Here is a 21,881-nt window from a genome sequence, read left to right as displayed (position 1 = left end):
CACTGCACTCAGACCAGTTCAATGAGCTGAAGTGGTGATGGTGCCCATGGTGTCTGGTTAACGTTTCAATGGGTCGTGACTTTATTGGTGGATTGTAAACGGTGAAACGTGTCGGTGAGTGACGCAGGGACAATGATTCAATGTCCGACACAAAGCATAGGTTTCTAGTGGAGGAATTTCATGATTTTTATATGAATTTAATTTAAAAAAAAAATCTATTTCCTTTGATGAATTATTGAGATGAGATAGATTTGAGGTGATAATTCTCACTTTATTGAATAGCCAGTGTGTAATCCAGGTACACTGTCACTTTAATGCAAATATCCTACTACCAGCCCCGCCCGTCCTGCACGGCGCATGCGCGAAACAAAACTCCACCCACAGAGCGAACCAGCCAATTATCCTGGGCGCGTTCTCAGCTTGTTTATTCGGCTCACTTACTGTCTCCAGTGTTTAGCGCTCTGCGATGTCTCAGGATGTTAGTGCGGCTCACTGTCTCTAGTGTGTAGCGCTCGCTGGTTCTCCCAGGTTAGTAAATCTCGCTGTATGAGGCTGGCGGGGGTGGTTGTGTTTGGATTAGTCCAGGGGCCCAATAATTAAAGGAGCTCAGTCACTAACACCTTGTGTGCTGATGGCCCTGAACCTCCATACTGCGCTACTGCATGTGGAGTGCTTTATAATAATAATAATCATCATACTACACTACTGCATGTGGAGTGCTTTATAATAATCATCATACTACACTACTGCATGTGGAGTGCTTTATAATAATCATCATACTACACTACTGCATGTGGAGTGCTTTATAATAATCATCATACTGCGCTACTGCATGTGGAGTGCTTTATAATAATCATCATACTACACTACTGCATGTGGAGTGCTTTATAATAATCATCATACTACACTACTGCATGTGGAGTGCTTTATAATAATCATCATACTACACTACTGCATGTGGAGTGCTTTATAATAATCATCATACTACACTACTGCATGTGGAGTGCTTTATAATAATCCTCATAGTACACTACTGCATGTGGAGTGCTTTATAATAGTCATCATACTGCGCTACTGCATGTTGAGTGCTTTATAATCATCATACTACACTACTGCATGTGGAGTGCTTTATAATAGTCATCATACTGCGCTACTGCATGTGGAGTGCTTTATAATCATCATACTGCGCTACTGCATGTGGAGTGCTTTATAATCATCATACTGCACTACTGCATGTGGAGTGCTTTATAATAGTCCTCATACTACACTACTGCATGTGGAGTGCTTTATAATAGTCATCATACTGCGCTACTGCATGTGGAGTGCTTTATAATAGTCATCATACTGCGCTACTGCATGTGGAGTGCTTTATAATAGTCCTCATACTGCGCTACTGCATGTGGAGTGCTTTATAATAGTCCTCATACTACACTACTGCATGTGGAGTGCTTTATAATCATCATACTGCACTACTGCATGTGGAGTGCTTTATAATAGTCCTCATACACTACTGCATGTGGAGTGCTTTATAATAATCATCATACTACACTACTGCATGTGGAGTGCTTTATAATAATCATCATACTACACTACTGCATGTGGAGTGCTTTATAATAGTCATCATACTGCACTACTGCATGTGGAGTGCTTTATAATAATCATCATAGTACACTACTGCATGTGGAGTGCTTTATAATAGTCATCATACTGCGCTACTGCATGTTGAGTGCTTTATAATCATCATACTACACTACTGCATGTGGAGTGCTTTATAATAGTCATCATACTGCGCTACTGCATGTGGAGTGCTTTATAATCATCATACTGCGCTACTGCATGTGGAGTGCTTTATAATCATCATACTGCACTACTGCATGTGGAGTGCTTTATAATAGTCCTCATACTACACTACTGCATGTGGAGTGCTTTATAATAGTCATCATACTGCGCTACTGCATGTGGAGTGCTTTATAATAGTCATCATACTGCGCTACTGCATGTGGAGTGCTTTATAATAGTCATCATACTGCGCTACTGCATGTGGAGTGTTTTATAATCAGCATACTACACTACTGCATGTGGAGTGCTTAACAATAGTCATCATACTGCGCTACTGCATGTGGAGTGCTTTATAATAGTCCTCATACTGCGCTACTGCATGTGGAGTGCTTTATAATAGTCCTCATACTACACTACTGCATGTGGAGTGCTTTATAATAGTCCTCATACTGCACTACTGCATGTGGAGTGCTTTATAATAGTCCTCATACTACACTACTGCATGTGGAGTGCTTTATAATAGTCCTCATACTACACTACTGCATGTGGAGTGCTTTATAATAGTCCTCATACTACACTACTGCATGTGGAGTGCTTTATAATAGTCCTCATACTACACTACTGCATGTGGAGTGCTTTATAATAATCCTCATAGTACACTACTGCATGTGGAGTGCTTAACAATAGTCATCATACTGCGCTACTGCATGTGGAGTGCTTTATAATAGTCCTCATACTGCGCTACTGCATGTGGAGTGCTTTATAATAGTCCTCATACTACACTACTGCATGTGGAGTGCTTTATAATAGTCCTCATACTGCACTACTGCATGTGGAGTGCTTTATAATAGTCCTCATACTACACTACTGCATGTGGAGTGCTTTATAATAGTCCTCATACTGCACTACTGCATGTGGAGTGCTTTATAATAGTCCTCATACTGCGCTACTGCATGTGGAGTGCTTTATAATAGTCATCATACTGCACTACTGCATGTGGAGTGCTTTATAATAAGTTCCTCTGTCTCCCGCAGTATGAGCCTGCTGAGCTCTCTCCCTCCACGTCACGTGTATCCAGAAATTAAAAGTAAAAAGATGATGAAAAGAAGTCACAAAGAAAAGTACAGATTAAAGTGTCTGCGGCTAAAACGAGTTGCCAAAGCGATGATATTTGTGAGTATTTATTATACTTTGATGTAAATAGTTTTCTATCTTAATTCTGTGAAAGCAGGTTAGTAATGGGTTTCTTTATTCCTTTTTATCACGTTTAAAATATCCTCCTAAATTCTATCTATGGGGTGTCTTCCCTCCAACGGCAAGCTCTATAAACAGACCGAGATGCTGAGCTGGGAATCTTTTTCCCAATCTGACATATTTTAGTTTAGTGAATAACCCATAACCTATATTTTTATCTCGTGCGTTATTTGACTGTAATTGAACAGTTTTAATAAATTGTCTTGCTCCATTTTCTCGATAACCTCCGTGTGTTTCTTGACTGATGGCTGAGGTCAACAAACACTCAACCAATAGTTAAATCAGCACAGTAAACACATTTAAGATAAACTGTAGTGCTAGGAAAACTGAATTGTTTTCCTGGGGTAATAGCTCCCTATAGTGCCCCCCTTCGTTGTGAATATGGCGAGTCTGTTAGGTGATCCCACCAGTGGATTGTCTGAGTGCTGGTGCCTCCTGGTGGCCTTCACCCATATGTCATAAAACAGTTCTTTTTACCATGTTTTCTACTGCCATCATGTGGGCAGTGTTTGTTGTAACAGCCAACATATTTTTCCTGCTAAATTCAAGGTGGATTTACCTGCAGGATGTGTGTTAAACCGAATTGGCCATGCCATTATTCTTTAATTTGACACATTACGGTACTTTGGCGATATTGCTTGGTTATTGTGTGAGCACAGTGTTCAGTATTTCTCGGGAAGCAGTCTCTGCATAGTGTAGTTTAAAGGAATACTCCAGACACACAAAGCACTTCAGCTTGCTGGAGTATGTCATTTATTTTTTTTGACACATTATTAAAAATTCAAATCGTTACTTTTGTAAAACAGTCACTCAGACAGCCAGGCATGTTTTCACAAAGCTAATGGAAGTGATGGGTGTGCTGGGTTAGAGCGTGCCTGCCTGCAGAGACGTGGGTTAATTTTTATAGCTCGCTGTAAGCGTCCAGAGACGTGGGTTAATTATTATAGCTCGCTGTAAGCGTCCAGAGACGTGGGTTAATTATTATAGCTCGCTGTAAGCGTCCAGAGACGTGGGTTAATTATTATAGCTCGCTGTAAGCATCCAGAGACGTGGGTTAATTATTATAGCTCGCTGTAAGCGTCCAGAGACGTGGCTTCATTATTATAGCTCGCTGTAAGCGTCCAGAGACGTGGCTTAATTATTATAGCTCGCTGTAAGCGTCCAGAGACGTGGCTTAATTATTATAGCTCGCTGTAAGCATCCAGAGACGTGGGTTAATTATTATAGCTCGCTGTAAGCGTCCAGAGACGTGGGTTAATTATTATAGCTCGCTGTAAGCGTCCAGAGACGTGGCTTAATTATTATAGCTCGCTGTAAGCGTCCAGAGACGTGGCTTAATTATTATAGCTCGCTGTAAGCATCCAGAGACGTGGGTTAATTATTATAGCTCGCTGTAAGCGTCCAGAGACGTGGCTTAATTATTATAGCTCGCTGTAAGCGTCCAGAGACGTGGCTTAATTATTATAGCTCGCTGTAAGCGTCCAGAGACGTGGCTTAATTATTATAGCTCGCTGTAAGCATCCAGAGACGTGGGTTAATTATTATAGCTCGCTGTAAGCGTCCAGAGACGTGGCTTAATTATTATAGCTCGCTGTAAGCGTCCAGAGACGTGGGTTAATTATTATAGCTCGCTGTAAGCGTCCAGAGACGTGGCTTAATTATTTTTGCTTGCTGTAAGCGTCCAGAGACGTGGCTTAATTATTATAGCTCGCTGTAAGCATCCAGAGACGTGGGTTAATTATTATAGCTCGCTGTAAGCATCCAGAGACGTGGCTTGATTATTATGGCTCGCTGTAAGCGTCCAGAGACGTGGCTTAATTATTATAGCTCGCTGTAAGCGTCCAGAGACGTGGCTTAATTATTATAGCTCGCTGTAAGCATCCAGAGACGTGGGTTAATTATTATAGCTCGCTGTAAGCGTCCAGAGAACACGCAATGTATTTAACATTTGTAATCTATATTTAGACCGGTGAATACTACAGCTTTTTCTTTGGCCAAGTCATCCAATCCCTGATGTTCCCTCCAGCCACGTGCATTACTTATCATCCAATCCCTGATGTTCCCTCCAGCCACGTGCATTACTTATCATCCAATCCCTGATGTTCCCTCCAACCACGTGCATTACTTATCATCCAATCCCTGATGTTCCCTCCAGCCACGTGCATTACTTATCATCCAATCCCTGATGTTCCCTCCAGCCACGTGCATTTCTTATCATCCAATCCCTGATGTTCCCTCCAGCCACGTGCATTACTTATCATCCAATCCCTGATGTTCCCTCCAGCCACTTGCATTTCTTATCATCCAATCCCTGATGTTCCCTCCAGCCATATATAGTAATATTTTGCTTTCTGTTTCTATAGGATGTTCGGAACTTTGTGAAAAATATATTCTTCTTTTTCTTTTTAAAAGGAAAACGCATCTCTTTCGGATGAAATTGCTCGAGTTGAAAGTAAATTCATCAAAGCAAAGGACGAAAGACGGTAACTATTATTTTGTGTTTAAGACTAATGTATCACATTTATTTTTCTGGTGAATCTCTGTTTGAGCAATATCAGTCTCATTCACGGAACTGATCTAGTATGAGAACTCCCATGATGTTTAGCCAGCACATCGGTTGGTGTATTTCCTATGGTGCTCTAACAGGCTGACTGAGCTTCATGGGACACATAGTCCTTAGCCGCTTCCTTGCAAATAGATGGTGTGATGGGCCGCCTGGCACCCCAACCAGGTACCTCCGTCAATCGCTGCTTCTTGGTACTAACAAGTACCATAATCACTGTGCTGGAACACCATAACTACTGCAAACCCCACGAACCGCCGCAGCTTGGTTGGGATCTCGCCATCTCCTACCCACCCTGGACCTATGACCAGGATCCAGCTTCCAGTGGGTAGACCTCTCTTAGTCCAGAGAGCGTAGCAGGAACAAGCTCTTACAAGAGCTTAGTGATTTATACTCAGGGGAGTATAGTTATTATAGCAATCCCCCAGAGTGTAGTTCTAGCGATCGATCGATATTGATTTTTTTTTAGAGCCGATAGCCGATAACTTGCCGATATTTTGTACATTTACCATTTTGAAAAAATAAACAATTTCTAAAGGTAAATGCACAAAATATAAATGCCACATGTAGTGCATGCAGTGTGTTTAGACAGGGGAGCAGTGTGTATTTGTGTAGTGTGTATATAATGAATGCAGGGTGTGTTTGTGTAGTGTGTATATAATGAATGCAGAATGTGTGTGTGTTTGTGTAGTGTTAAAACATGTTACATCCCCGGATAGCCCTGATCTGGGTGAACAACATATCCAAAAATCACCCAGATCAGAGCAGGGGTTTAAAAGTTTCATGGAAGTCTCTTTTTGACTGCCCGCAAGCATGGTTTCATGCCCAAAACAGTTCCAGAGAATCAGGGCTTGCGGCCGGTCTAGTTCGGTAGTTTGCAAACGAACGGAGTCTATAGTCTTACCCTGGAGCTTGTTCCCTTCATCCAGATGAATGATCTCACCGAACAGTGCCCTTCTAAGCTGAATAGAAACAAACGCAGGCGATGATGGAAGTTCAGCGGTGTTCGGGAGTTTCTTTATCCGATTTCAGTTCCATGAGATTCATGCGAACAAGATGGCCGCCACCCCGTGGTTGTTCGCAGCAACCCAGTCGAACAATTAGAACACTGCGGTGAGAAACGTTCCAAGCTGTTAATAGGTGTTAACAAGCTCCCGGGTGGTTTCTGTTTGTGTGGTTGTTCGGTAACCGAACCAAATAGTCCCAATTGCACGAACAAAGCCTGTCTGAAGTATATTAGCCAGTTCTATTGCAGGAGCCATAGTCACAGGGTTTGAGGCTGGCAAACAGGCCCCTCCAAAAACTTGTGGCAAACTCACAGAAAAAGGGGAGTTTGTCACAGATAGCAATCACTGTTAGCTGGTATGGATTTCCAATGCAGAGCACATTCCCAGTGAATGCTACAGAATGTGTTTGAGCCGTTACCCGGGTGATTGTGTCCTTGTAAAAATGTCTGTTAATCGTCACACTCAGTGTCCAGCTGGGCTTTTTTTCTCATTTTCAATTGATCTTATTGTAGGTTTTTAATAAAGCGACTTCTGCAGCTTCAAGCTTTAGGGGAAGACGATCCCTTGGCATCTCATAACTCCAGTTTGTCGCTTAGTTACAACATGCCCGATCTGACCGGAGCAAGCGAGGGCAGCGCAGACATATGTCCGTCAACTGGTGACGAAGCTTTGGGTAAAAAACTAAAGAAAGACAAAAGAGAAAAAGGAAGAGACACTAAGTCTGAAGGTTGGTGGTGGTATGTAACATGACAGCGATGTGCGTTCTGTGTGCAGAATACATGATTCACTACTAAAATATTCCAAATATTAATTCATAATATATATTTTTCAAAATTAAAAACAAAAAAATATAAATTATTGTTTGTTTTAAAAATAAAAAATATAAAAACATGAAAAATAATTAGAAAATAGAAAGTAATGAAAATAAAAGTGAAAAATTAATTTTATTATTAAAATAAAAATAATTTAGTTTAAAAAAAATATGCATCAATTTCTAAAACCGATTCCCAGAAACTGTGGAAGTTATCTTTTCTTTTTTACAGAACGAATCTTTCCAGTATAAAACTGCTTTTTTCTACACCTTTACTAAGTGGAGGGAATATTCTAATAAAATATATTTTCTACATGTGAATAATACATGTTTTAGGATACGGATAAATAGAGAGCAGGAATGGATCAGCGCTAGCAGGCCACAGAAACTGTAAATCTAAAAAATGGCAGCACACCTATAGACCATGGGGTTCCCTTACACCCCACAATGTAAACGTAAGAAAGAAAGAAAGAAAGAAGGTTCCGCCTGTATTATATTGGAAGGAATATATGTAAGATATATATATATATATATATATTTGTGTTAAGGGCTCCTGATAGTACAGAAGATACAAACACTGTTAGGTGTGGGATGGTATTACAAGAGCAAGTCGGTTGTGGTGTGCCGGAACCGACGATGAGGTAGACCTGTAAATAAAGAGGGCCCACCTAGAAGAAATGTAAGAAAAAGGAGTTGATAAAGAGGAGTGGGTGGGAGGGTGATGCAGCGCTGACCTCGGACGGTATGGAGCCAGGTAAGGGGTGTCCCTTAAGTAGGTAGAAGGTGAGTCATACGCCCCTCCCACAATTACAGGCCAAAAGGCCTTAATACTTGTGTTAAGGGCTCCTGATAGTACAGAAGATACAAACACTGTTAGGTGTGGGATGGTATTACAAGAGCAAGTCGGTTGTGGTGTGCCGGAACCGACGATGAGGTAGACCTGTAAATAAAGAGGGCAAAAGTAGAAAATCAAAATTTATTACGAAACGAGCAATATACATACTTTAACCAGACATATCTTGAAAGGCATTTCTAACTTCTTGTACTGGGTTAGGTGTGTATCTAGAGTATGCAGAGGACTTCCAGCGCTGTAGTGGCTGCTCCTAAGCGGAAGGAGTGGCCCGAATAGTTATTTGCTTTTAGGCCTAGTTGTGTAAGTAATGACCTGACGTGGGTCATGAAGGTGGTGGTAGTGAGTACCGAACCTTGTAGACAAAAGTGGTTGAGATGGTGATGCTTGTAAAACCTGGGTATATGTGTCCAGTAATGTGACGGAGCACCACTCGTTGTGGGTAGGATAGTATCTAACCTCTACCGGAGGTGCGTGTTGATTGGTTTTGGAGTGATGCAGAGGCAAGATATAGTAATCCATGTGTTTTGTTAAGTGTGAGTGAAGCAGAATGTGAGTGGACTGGGTTGTGTAGATGGCGGTAAATTCTCTTGGTCTTAAAACCCATAAAAAGCCATATAGATGGCGGTTTTAATAACAAGGTTTGTGTTGTTGGCAAAGGGTTTTAAATCTAGTAGTTTGGATAGATCTTTGAAAATATTGACGTCTATGGGTAGCCTTTGCGCAGTACGTGGGGGTTCGGATCTCTGAATACCCCTAAGGATATTTTTGATCTGGTAGGAGGACATGAAACTTGTGTTGATTGGTTGTAATGTTAACATGTGATGTTGTATGCCTGTTAGATATAGCTTGATTGTGTTGTATGATAATTTGAGTTTGAGGTGGCAAAAAGGAAGCAAAACCCAACAAGGATGTCATAATGAAAGGTTGTGCGATATTGTGTGATGACAGAAATCTTTTGAATAGAAGGAAAGCCCTGTCATAGGTCTTCCGGGTATTGGCGGATAGCGCTAATTGTGACAATGTCCTGCTATGTTGCATTATAGCGTCTAGTCCATGACTAGTTGGTGGAAAGGTGGAGTGGTCGTGGCTGTGCGTGCAGCTGACGGAAGTATTTGTCGAAAAGCCTGTAAATTGAAACAAGACAAATGGTCAGCAGCCGTGTTGTATACACCTGGGACATGCACACAAAACAAGAAAAAATTGTGACACGCGGCCAGCCAGGTGAGTTTCCTCAAGAACCTCATAATGGTCAGTGATTTGGATCGACCTTTGTTTATGATGTGGTGCGTTGCTTGGTTGTCTGAGTAGCAACGTACTGACGAACCTGCCCATAGATGCCCCCATGTCACGGCAGCTGCCACAATGGGATATATCTCAAATAGAGCTGAAGTAGTTGGAAAAACTCTCCAGGTCCTGAACCTCTGGAGGCCAACTACCCCAAAGCCATTCATTCCCGTAAATTACTGCGAAACCTGTGGTAGACCCGCGTCTGACCAGATGGTAGGTGAAGAGTCAGACAATTCAGGGGGAAACATGCTTCTCCCATTCCAGGTGGTTAAAAGTTTCTCCACATAAGTAGGTCTGCCGTGGCCTGGGTATCCAGGGGTAACCTGTGTGCATCATGCTAAACAGTGGGAACATGTTTAGGAGTCGTGAGATGAAAGCCCGGCCTTGGGGTATAATGCGCATGGCAAAATTTAGTGACCCAAGTAGAGATGTAATTCTTGCGGTTGCAAGTACCGAGGTGTAAGTATAGGTTGATGTTGGTAAGAATGTTCTCTATATTGGTGTGTGGCAGGCTGGCTTGCTGGCTGTGGCTGAGTCTAGTATGATTCCTAGGAAAGTGATAACTGTATCTGGTCCTTCGGTTTTGGTGGGGGAAACTGGGACGCCCACCTGTTTAAAAAGACTGATGGTTTCTATGAGGCTACTGGGTGGAGAAATATTCTCTTCGATCAGTAAGAAATCATCCAGTAGTGTATAACTGTAGGGCATCTGGCTACATTTAACAATAATCAGCATAGTGTTTCGGCGAATACGTCGAAAAAGGCCGGACTACTTTTGAACCAAACGTTAACTTTTTTTTTTTTTTTTTGCCAAGTACAGAAAATTTTATAAGGATAAATAGAAACATGGTAACATACTGTGAATACTGAATAAGGATGCATACGATTGCTACATACACGGTACATAGGTTTCCGGAAACCAGAGGGTTAATTCGCCTGTGACTTGGCCGTAAAGCGTGCGGCCGTAAAGTAAGGCCGTGAAAAATCGTGACGCCGTGGGAAGTGATCCGGGCGACGGACTTACGTTTTTGAAGACCTGAGGACTCAATCAACAATGAAGACCGGGTTTTTGTGCGTGGCTGGCCGGGAGGAAAGACCTGAAAGGAGTTCCTGGACACCGCTAACACCAACGAAACGCAGAGTTTCCCCGAAAGCAAGATGGCGCCGTCCGTGAACCGGAAGTGGATTCAGGATGCAGCGCTGACCTCGGACGGTATGGAGCCAGGTAAGGGGTGTCCCTTAAGTAGGTAGAAGGTGAGTCATACGCCCCTCCCACAATTACAGGCCAAAAGGCCTTAATACATATAATAATTAAAAAATATAGAAAGTATAAAACAGGAAAGAGGAGGTGTGTGTGTATATATCCGATAAAATGGTAAATAAGATAACATAAAATAGTATAAAATCACAAATGTCCAAATAAGACAGTCTAACAGTCAGAAAGGAGATTCTTTACGATGCAGCAAACTGATAGTAGTGATGTCACATAATAGGACTTGGAATCCTGTGGAACATATGGAAGGAAGTAGAGAAGAAAAACTCCAATGGAAGTGTATGTACATACAATATTTTTGGAGGTTATATGAGGGGAAATATTACTCACATTTTACAGAGCTAAAACCAGCTCTGGTTTATAAGGTGTAAAGTGGTATAATCCCCACTCAAGGATATGTGTAGTTCTCCAAGCTTTCAATCGTGTGTAGCAACAGGGATTCCAACCCAAAAAATAAAAGATTGCAGAATATAGTGCTCACTGTAACTACAAGACCAGTTGTGAATATAAAATATAAGAGACATACTCACAATTTACCGAGCAGGCTCGCTGCTTGGTGTGTAGTGCGTAGGTGGTATAATCCCCACCTGGGATTATTTGGTTTTAAGAGACAGCAGGGGTGATCTCTGGCATAAACAAAAACTGGCAAAGCTGGAAATCTGTAAAGCTCAACGAAGACTGAAAATGACTGGCACAATGCTATCTTGTCATTTCTGAGTATTCTCCAGGAAGACAGATCGTTTCCTCTTATTACCGGCGTGATCTAGCCCGTTAACCTGTGAATAATACACTTTTTGTCCTTTCCGTAGCTGTAAAGAAATCTACAAAAAAGGTGCGAGCTCCTGAAGGCAGCTGTAAAAAATGGGTCCAACCCATTCCTCTCGATTCGTGTGGACGGCCCGTGTTCCCGATCACTCTGGATGGTCTGACCGTTTATAGTCTCGGCGAGGTGACGTATCATTTTGTGTGACCGTTTACTGCAATGAAAGGGTATTCCAGACACAGATTATAATCCTTTTTTTTTTTTATTAAACCAAACAATAAATAAGCTACATTGTCAAAAACACACCTAATGGGGGAGGGGGTAACCCCTAACTTAATCTGAAACCATAGAACCACAAAAAAAGTTGGAGAGTTTTCATGGAATGCGTGAGAAAAGAATTGAGCGGATAAAGTAAATAGAAAAACAATTCTTGTTTAAAACCTAACTTTTATAGTTTCACTATTAAAAGCCTGACTAGTATTATGACCAAGGAGTCACATGTTGCTACTAAGAAAAATATATAAAGTCCCCAAAAAAGTCAATTATCACCTAAATGGTGGTTTCAATGGAAATCCTACAAACCGCTCTCAAGCAGTGTCTTATATCTTAAAGCAGCGGAAAAAAACCTCAATGATAGAATACGTTATTACTTGCAAATGCTTTTAATTCACAGAGAATCTGTTTCGACATTTTTACCTTCCAAGTGATTGTTTAACCCCTTAGGGACCAAACGTCTGGAATAAAAGGGAATCATGACATAATGGGTTAAACATGCTGGCCTTTATGTAGACATTAATTCGCCTGTGTTAGTTTACATTGGTCTCTTCTATTAATTATTACCATTTGCAGGCAGTAACTTATTAGTAAATCAATATATTTTATATAAACAAGAATAGTTTTTTTTTTTTTTTTTCTATTTATTTTTTCCACTCTATTCTTTTCTCACTAATCCCATGCAAACACTCCAGCTCCTCTTTTTTCTTTCTTCTTCAAACATTGCACTGAAAACACTTTAAATATACAAATCTGTCAAAATGTATACATCAGTAATATCCTGCGAGTACCCCCTGGCGTTACCTCGGCAGCAGCAAAGAGCAGTCTGAAGAGTAAGAAAACCCCCCTGCTCTCTGCAAGGAAGCGTTCTATAAATCCGTTGTTTTGTGTATTATCTTTGGGGTTATCCTTCACAATGCTGGCAGTCGTACATGTTTTGGTATTTGTGTTATTGTGGACTCTTGTGCACTCTGTGCTGTACCCAAAGTATACAGTTTCTTATTGATCAATATCGACCAGTTCTAGATTTTACTAATATTTTATTTTTTTATTGTGTTTTTTTTTTTTTGTGTAATTAATGTGGGCATTTTGTTGTGTATTGTTTTTCTTTACCGTAACGTAACTTCCATTAGTATTAATATTCCTAGTTACTAATAGAGTAGTTTTTATTATTATTGTTATGGGAGTAGATTTATACTCATGAAAATTCTCTAATGACCGTACAATCTGTTCCCTCTGCAGATTGTTTCCGATCGACCCGGCTTCCATGATAAAGCTGCCATTTATCCTGTCGGCTTCTGTAGCACAAGAGTGCATGTCAGTATGAGAAACCCAGACCAGCAGTGTCTTTATACTTGTCAAATAAAAGATGGTGGCACAGGACCACAGGTAGGTACACTGCAGGTTTATATGCAATCGGGCAACTCTAGATAATTATTGGCACTTTAACGCACTGTAGGTGTTAGCCATTTGTAGGTGGGTTTCAGCACACCACTTTATTTTTGGTTTTCTGTCCTACTTTCTAAGGGATGGTTACACTGTTTCTATTGGGTTTGTGGAGCCCCCGTTAGCACACCTTGTCTGACGGTAACTATCTGCTTCTGGGACCTGGCTGACAGCAAGTATTTATAGAATGTATTCATTAAACTGGCCGTTAACATGGGGATTGCACATTTATTTGCGAGAATAGCCAAGCTGGAAACATCGCAGATATATGAATATTTTTACCTAAAATGTGAAATTCCGTTGACAGTTTTCTGTGATTTCCGGTTTGTTTAGAGGAAGCCTATTGGGCTAGCAATATAAACCTGTGTTCCTAATGCTATTGTGTCTTTGTCCCAGGTTAGATTCAGGCCCCCTCCTTAATCCAATAAAATTAGTAAAAAATAAATGGTTTACTCTCCTTTTTCCAGCACCAAGTTTCCATCAGCACTGTTCATCTCTCCTCCTACAGCGACATCGAGGAGACACGGCGAGCTCTGTGCTCAGATCCCCTGCTTCTAATAGGAAAGCGTGGAATCCATTGCTATCTTATGAGCTGTGATGATTTTGCATGACTGACTGCTATTCGGTCAGTGTAGAGGAAGCGGCTCTAGTGGTTGTCAGCATGACCGTCTTAAATGACTTGTTTAACCCTTCGAATTCTACAATGCCCTTTCTGCAATACAGCAATGTTTTACCTTGTAGGGTTAAAAATCACAGGATCACTGCATAGAGAATGAAGTGCCTTTAGTGTCCCTTTAATAACCTTTCTGATCCCTGGAACTGTTTGCCAGTGAATATCTCATTCTGAGGACTCACTAAACAAAAGAATCCATTTTAAATTCCCAGTAGAAGTATGTAAATAACAATAAATGAAAACTGGATATTTTACATTAACCTCTATAAACTGCAAACAAATTGTGCAAGAGCCCACACCACCGTATCAAAGCGAATGGTCCAGTGTGAGATCTGAGGATCCGGTAATACGGAAGATTTTTCAATGTGTTATTTTGCTGAATTATTGGTACTTGCTTTCTAACTTTATTTTACTAGTTCACATCTCTTGAAAAATCTCTAACATCCAAGTAGAGAATTTCCCAGTTGCCTTGTATTTGATGTTTTCAATGTTTTCCTTTATGAGTGCAAGCATACAATCTGTAAGCCTTTTACATTTGGCGTGGATGGTTTGTGTCACTGGTTCATTTTCTGTAACTTCCTTATGCAGCCAACATGACGTCATGTTCTTTTATCATTTTGTTTTTGCAGTTTGAGATCGTTCCTGAAGACGATCCGCAGAGTTCAATCGTGGCGAGTTCTGCGCACGAATGTCACGCTATCCTATTAAATACAATCGCAACAGCACGGTATGGAAATGTATTGCGGCTATAGAGAGCTTTTTACTGTTATGGTTTTTTGGGTTTTTTTTTGTTTTTTTTTTGCACAAAACTTGCTCGTTTCGGGATTTGCCTTTTCATATTACATTCAGGTATAGGTATAAGTTTTGTGAATTTTCCAGCAAGTGTTTAGGACTTTCGTATTACATTCGCTAATGGTGATGTCAGGGGCTTGGCTGTTAATTATTTTAAATGAGCAGTGAAACCGTTATATAAACTTGGTGAATTGAAATGGGCTGTTTTTCTGCAGCTGTCGCCAAGATGCCCGATAATGACTCTTTCATGGCAGCTGCAGATCACTGCCATTCGCACATCCCAGGAGCTTGTGTTGCCGCTGTAGTTAAAGTGTTGTCCTTTGTCTTCAGGTGGTACTTTGAAAATTGATGTTCCACAAATAAGAATATTTTCTTTTCTTTTTTTTCTTTTTTTTTTTTTCTTTCTTTTTTTTCTTTCTTTTTTTACTCCAGGGGAAAGCGGACCTCTACGCCAAGCTCTGATCACGCTGGGGCGTATTTCTTCGGATTTACACATCCCACCATTCAAAATTTAGTCCAGAGTTGTCCGGGAGCTCGCAAATGTTTAAGGTAAAATACGGTTTATTTTTAAATGCATAAATTGTAGCATCGCCATTATATGTGACTAGATGTCATTTCTTCTCTTCTCACGTAGCTACATTCTAAACACCTTTGTTACACCTGTTGTCTGTTTTGCACGCAGTGAGGCAGCCTTCTGCGTACTGTGTGACATTATTCTGTTTCTCTTGCAGTCTGGTATTTACATAAATATATGGCTGAGAGTGCCAAGCATACCACTGATTTAAATACATTGCTATGTATGCTGATGTGCATACAGCTTCATATATTAAGACAATTTTTGCAACTCAACAATCATATGTTTCTAAAAAAAACAACAACATACAGATGGGTTTAAACCACTTTGGGCCCTGTGTCAGCCCATGTTATGGCCCCGAGGTTTGTTTAACCCCTTAAGGACCAAACTTCTGGAATAAAAGGGAATCATGACATGTCACACACGTCATGTGTCCTTAAGGGGTTAAAATATCGCACCGCTAAGACAAACCGTAGAATAAAATGACAACAGGGTTTTATTGCAGCTTTGTGCATTTAAACAACTACTAAATGATATGGTGTTTCACATCTGTGAATGAGCAAATTCACTGTGGGGAGATCACCATAAATCTCAACAAATGAAAGTTTGTTTCAAAGCAGCCATTACGGTATCTAACCGTAAACATGCAAATCTAAATACTTTCTAAAAAGAAAACTTACAGGACAGATGTCGTCAAATTTTTTTAATTTATTTTGTGTGTGTAACTTTTAATTAAACTTTTAATTTAATTTTTTTTTGTTTTGTTTATAATGCATTTGATTTTTTTGGAGAAAATTTCACTTTTTATCTCATGAACGCCATGTTGGGTTTAGAGTGTTACCTGATCAACTGCTGCTCACCCTAACTTGCTCCCTGCTGCAGGTTAACACAGAGCAATCACAGTAGCAGCAGTTGGTCGGATAACATTGGAGTCTGACCTAACATGGCCTCTCAGCCATTTAAAAAAAGGAATATGCTCAAACTAAATCAATCTACATAATTTACAAAAAAATCATTAAAGGGACACTATAGTCACCTGAACAACTTTAGCTTAATGAAGCAGTTTTGGTGTATAGAACATGCCCCTGCAGCCTCACTGCTCAATCCTCTGCCATTTAGGAGCTAAATCACTTTGTTTATGAACCCTAGTCACACCTCCCTGCATGTGACTTGCACAGCCTTCCATAAACACTTCCTGTAAGAGAGAGCCCTATTTAGGCTTTCTTTATTGCAAGTTCTGTTTAATTAAGATTTCCTTATCCCCTGCTATGTTAATAGCTTGCTAGACCCTGCAAGAGCCTCCTGTATGTGATTAAAGTTCAATTTAGAGATTGAGATACAATTATTTAAGGTAAATTACATCTGTTTGAAAGTGAAACCAGTTTTTCTTTTCATGCAGGCTCTGTCAATCATAGCCAGGGGAGGTGTGGCTAGGGCTGCATAAACAGAAACAGAGTGATTTAACTCCTAAATGACAGTGAATTGAGCAGTGAAATTGCAGGGGAATGATCTATACACTAAAACCGCTTTATTTAGCTTGACTATAGTGTTCCTTTAAGTTTCATTAAATGTGATAAACTTTTAAAGTGAAAAGAGACATTACTGCAGTAAACTCTGTATTTCTGACCTTGCACGGGGTGTTTCTTTAAGATATGGCAATGCTTGGACAGGTTTTATTGTACATTTTGTTCTCTCCAGCTACCAGTGGGTGAAATTTGAAGTCTGCAAATCGGGGGATGGACATATCCCACAGGAGTCGTGCGAAAATAGGTCATCTGTACAAATACAGGCTTTTCAAAGACAGTCGTTTGAAGAAATGAAAAATGATAATGTCTTATCAGGTAAAAAAAACAGTTTGTTACATTGTTTAAAAATAACTGTTCCCTTCGGAAATTCTGATAAATGATATTAGACACTGTACACAGAAATCTTTAAAGGGAGCTTTCTTTTTGAGTTACTGATGGTACAGTGTGAGTTTTTCATTGCGCTAAATGTTATTGAATTGGGGGATATGTTCTGCCGTATTTTCTATATATGCATTAGAATTATGATCCTCATCGGAAGCGGGCTTGACTGCCATGGAGGAGAGACGTGTTTTGCTTGAGTTAATTTCCTATGCTGGCAATTAATGCAGTTTTAAGCCACACCAAATTTGGTTTAAAACTTGCCCAGCGACTTGACAAACCTGAAGTATTCTGGAGATCTGGCAGAAGCTCATCTGCTAATCATGCAGCCTAGAGCACACTGGGTGGGGTAAGTGGCTGATCTCCCAGACTAGGGCTGCTTGAAAGCTTTCAGCGACGTGCAGGTGCCCTTTTACCCCGCCCACCCTCCACCCATTTGGACAGGTGGGGGTGATCACTTTCCACCCCTGGAAGGCTATACTGATCTACTGAAGGCACGAGGTGATTACACAGAACCCAAGGAACAATGTAGTGACTCACCTTACATGGTGGACACGACGTGGCACCCCGACATCATGGAGGGAAAACTTGATATATTGTCCATACTGGACAGGATTTTCCACAATTTCTGGCAGAAACTGGATAAGAAGCACCAAGCCACCTTGCAGCAGGCGAACAGCCACTTTCCTCGACAGCTGACCACTTACCCGCAGCAGAAGTCCAAAGCTCCAACGGAGAAAAGGTCCCCAAAACGGCGGCGCTGCAGGAAGCAACACTCACTTCAGTGCAAAGTGACACGTAAGAGTGAACCGTCACGTACAAGCGCTAGGGGCTCTTATGGTGTCCAAGGCTCAACTACTGCGGCTCACGGCTAGATCACGCGCTTCAAGGATTACCAATCCTGCCCTTTATATGGAGCAGCCTGTTCTCATATTGGTTCGAGGGCCTGTGGTATACTTTCCTGCTGAAGGACAGGGCCCTGCAAGTGGAGGACTCCCAGCCTGGACGCTAAAAGGCACATAACCACTCAGCCTTTCTCCTTTTGTCTTGTATGTATGATTGCTTAACCCTCTGGGCGTTCTACACTATTTCTAGGGGTCTTACTCAGACAAATGAATCGTTGTTACAAAACTATTTCTATTACTAGTTCCTCAGTTGTGACCAATCTTATGTGCACAGCCAGTATACTAATACCACAACGACTTGCTCTGTGCTAATCCTATCATTTCTCTCTCATAAAAAAAATGTGCTGCTGTTTGTGACCTACGCTGACATGTTAATTTGTTGTCATTTATAAAGTGTATAATCTGCAACTTCTTTTTGTCATCTTCTAGCACAACAAAAAAATAAAATAAAAAAAAAAAGGAATTCTGATCATCATGTATTGATTTAATCTCTGTCATAGAACAGTCTCACATTAAGTACACACTAAAAAAAATGCTTGAGTTTAGTGGGGGCGGGGGGGGGGAACTACACATAGCCATTTAGTCACAGTTTGGGTTTTAAAATATTCTCAGAGAAGGCAATACTTTTTTTTATATGACCTATCTCTATGTACACCTAAATCCTGCAAAACTCTGTTCATGAAGGGGTTAAACGTGTTTTGTGCTGTTGATAGTTATATTTACATTCCAGCAAATCGTAAGGGAAACTGCAGAAAGGGACCCTCGTGTTTCATGAGTTGAAACATTTAACAATTAAAGAGGCACTCTAAGTACCATAACTACTTTCAGCTTAATGAAGTGGTTATTGTGCTAGCATATCATCCATGCTTAATTCTGATTTATTTATTTCACCGTTTGACACCAGGGTGTTAAAATACCCTCTCAGACTGCCAGAAATTACACTTCTCTTCTCTCAGCACACAATGGTCCTGATTTAAATGGACACTTTAGTCACCAGAACAACTACAGCTTACTGTATTTGTTCTGGTGTGTTAAATTAGTCCCTTCAGGCATTTTGCTGTAAACACTGTCTTTTCAGAGAAAATGCAGTTTTTACATTACAGCCTAGGGATACCTCCACTGGCAACTCTTCAGATGGCTGCTAGAGGTGCTTCCTGGGGCAGTGCTGCGCAGTGTGACTGACATTCAGTGTAGAGTCCACTCTCTGCATGCAGACACTGACTTTTTCTCATAGAGATGCATTGACTCAATGTATCTCTATGAGGAGATGCTGACTGGCCAGGGCTGTGTTTGACTTGTGCTGGCTCTGCCTCCTTGACAGTCTCAGCCAATCCTTTGGTGAAGCATTGTGATTGGTTTAGAACAACACTTCTGACGATGTCAGCAGACAGCAGGCAGATCAGGTGCAGAGGCAGCAGTTGCAGACTTGAATACAAGTTAGATTTAACTATATTTAGGAAGGCCAGGGGGGCCTGACCCTATAGTGTTACTTTAATGTTTGGCTGAGCATTTCAATGATTTTAATATGAACAATTTTGTGATATTTATTTATTTCTATTTATATATATATATATATATATATATATTATATTTAATTTTTTGATATTTTAATATTAAAAATTTATAATTTTAAGTTTATCTAAAACTATTAAATCATGTTATTGAGACCTTGGTGTTACTGTGAGAGGGACTGCAAAGTGAAAGCGTGCTCTTTCTCTGCAGTGATTGGTTCTGGCCGTGTGGGCAGGTCTGCAGGCAGCACCAATCACTGCAGAGACAGAGCATGCTATCCTGGGGAGCATAGCCTGCAACCCCACACACCAACTCATTGAAACGAACAGGTATCTAATGCGGGAATATCCAACTCCGTGATTGGCAGGGTTTTTAATTTGAGCATTAAACTCCAACACCTGTATTGATGCAAAAAAAAAAGTAACCTAGCACCATGACCTGAAAGCAGAAGTGGTCATGGTGCCTATTGTTTATCTTTGGTGCCACCAAAACGCTGAATATGCTGTATTTATGGTCATATTACAATTTTTATTTTTTTTTTATGTTTTAATTTGTAAAATTTAGAATTGTTTATTAAAAAAAATAATGATAAATTATATTCCAAAAAATGCAATATTGAGATAAAATATTTCTGTTTTTTATTACATTTAAAGCAAGAACATTAGATCTTCCAGAAATTCCCTCATCACATGACTATATATCCTCTTACCGGGAAATCTTCTTCTCGCATTCACAACTGGCGTCTGACCTGCAGCGCATGAAATCACCGTCCAATCAGTACAGCCCTTCTCGATCTTCAGAGTAAATGCTTTAGCAATCACATTATTTATTCAATGGCATTAATTGATGCTGTCTGTATTTATCAGTACTGTTTGTTGCTTTGTTTTTTATTGAACATATTATTTTTTTATTTGTTTTTGCGCAATATCCCATGTTCAATTAAAATCCAGATTTACTTTTTTTTTCTCCTCTCACTGCTATACCCTCTGATTACCGCTGTACCCCTCTGCTATACCCCTTCTCACTGCTCTACCCCCTTTTACTACTCCATCCTCCTCATGCTATCTCCTCTGCTTACCGCTGTATCCCCTCAGTGCTGTTCTCCCAGATTCCTGATACACGCTGACCATTATTAAGAGATACACGCTGCTTGTGTTGATGTAAGATGTAAAAGCCCAGAACTCCATTTCTCTGCAATGAGCCACTGCGGGTCCCAAAACCATTGGAAACATTGCAAACTACCGGCTCCCTAATAAACAGATTAAGACTTGATCCTTTTTAAAAGCTCTAGGAATTTGAATCCTAATCTGAAGGGTCTATTATTAACTTACTGTGCAGCGTGTTTATTAATTCAGAATTTATTGAATTAGAATCCCCCGCAGCTCCATGAAGACCTTTATGCATCCTACTGTATTTGCAATGTAGAGGATGGGAAGTGATTTATTTATCAGACCAGCAAAGTTGAGAACTTTACAGCCGGTCAGTCTCTACCACTCTGCAGAGTTATTCACTTGGGGTTCAGTCAGTCTCTACCACATTGTAGAGTAATTCACTGGGGGTTCATTCAGTCTCTACCACTCTGCAGAGTAATTAACTGGGGATTCAGTCAGTCTCTACCATATTGCAGAGCTATTCACTTGGGGTTCAGTCAGTCTCTACCATATTGCAGAGCTATTCACTTGGGGTTCAGTCAGTCTCTACCATATTGCAGAGCTATTCACTTGGGGTTCAGTCAGTCTCTACCATATTGCAGAGCTATTCACTTGGGGTTCAGTCAGTCTCTACCACATTGTAGAGTTATTTACTGGAGGTCCATTCAGTCTCTACCACTCTGCAGAGTAATTAACTGGGGGTTCAGTCAGTCTCTACCACTCTGCATAGTAATTAACTGGGGGTTCATTCAGTCTCTACCACTCTGCAGAGTTATTCACTTGGGGTTCAGTCAGTCTCTACCACTCTGCATAGTAATTAACTGGGGGTTCATTCAGTCTCTACCACACTGCAGAGTAATTCACTGGGGGTTCTGTCAGTCTCTACCACACTGCAGAGTAATTCACTGGGGGTTCAGTCAGTCTCTACCACTGCAGAGTAATTCATTTGGGGATCATTCAGTCTCTACCACTCTGCAGAGTAATTCATTTGGGGATCATTCAGTCTCTACCACACTGCAGAGTAATTTACTGGGGGTTCATTCAGTCTCTACCACACTGCAG

At 40.7% G+C, this 21,881-nt stretch overlaps 1 protein-coding gene across 2 annotated transcripts; it reads left to right on the top strand.

Moving 5' to 3' along the window:
• The first annotated feature begins 397 nt into the window (after window positions 1-397).
• TBRG1 (transforming growth factor beta regulator 1) lies at window positions 398-21,288 on the top strand. 2 transcript variants are annotated; one of them, XM_063436089.1, is made up of 10 exons: window positions 398-478; window positions 2,814-2,952; window positions 5,446-5,516; window positions 7,116-7,330; window positions 11,636-11,775; window positions 13,105-13,251; window positions 14,611-14,708; window positions 15,206-15,322; window positions 17,046-17,188; window positions 20,322-21,288. In XM_063436089.1, exons 2-10 carry the CDS (start codon window positions 2,815-2,817, stop codon window positions 20,471-20,473), a joined length of 1,221 nt encoding a protein of 406 aa, XP_063292159.1. In that variant the 5' UTR covers window positions 398-478; window position 2,814; the 3' UTR covers window positions 20,474-21,288. The 2 variants fall into 2 exon arrangements, with proteins under 2 accessions (XP_063292159.1, XP_063292158.1); XM_063436088.1 differs by having other exon boundaries at window positions 398-528.
• The last annotated feature ends 593 nt before the right edge of the window (window positions 21,289-21,881 follow it).

This window comes from Pelobates fuscus, chromosome 11 (genome assembly GCF_036172605.1).
Source record: "Pelobates fuscus isolate aPelFus1 chromosome 11, aPelFus1.pri, whole genome shotgun sequence".
In the NCBI taxonomy this organism is placed as follows: Eukaryota; Metazoa; Chordata; class Amphibia; order Anura; family Pelobatidae; genus Pelobates; species Pelobates fuscus.
Note: the sequence above shows the minus strand (reverse complement) of the source record. Positions and strands in the feature narration are given on the sequence as shown.

What these genes read in the sequence shown, in the direction of transcription:
- TBRG1 (XM_063436089.1), top strand. Translation starts at nt 2,815, where the DNA reads ATGAGCCTGCTGAGCTCTCTCCCTCCACGTCACGTGTATCCAGAAATT. An exon ending in TTGCCAAAGCGATGATATTT is followed by an intron (nt 2,953 to 5,445) that starts GTGAGTATTTAT and finishes TCTTTTTAAAAG; the next exon opens with GAAAACGCATCTCTTTCGGA. An exon ending in AAGAGACACTAAGTCTGAAG is followed by an intron (nt 7,331 to 11,635) that starts GTTGGTGGTGGT and finishes TCCTTTCCGTAG; the next exon opens with CTGTAAAGAAATCTACAAAA.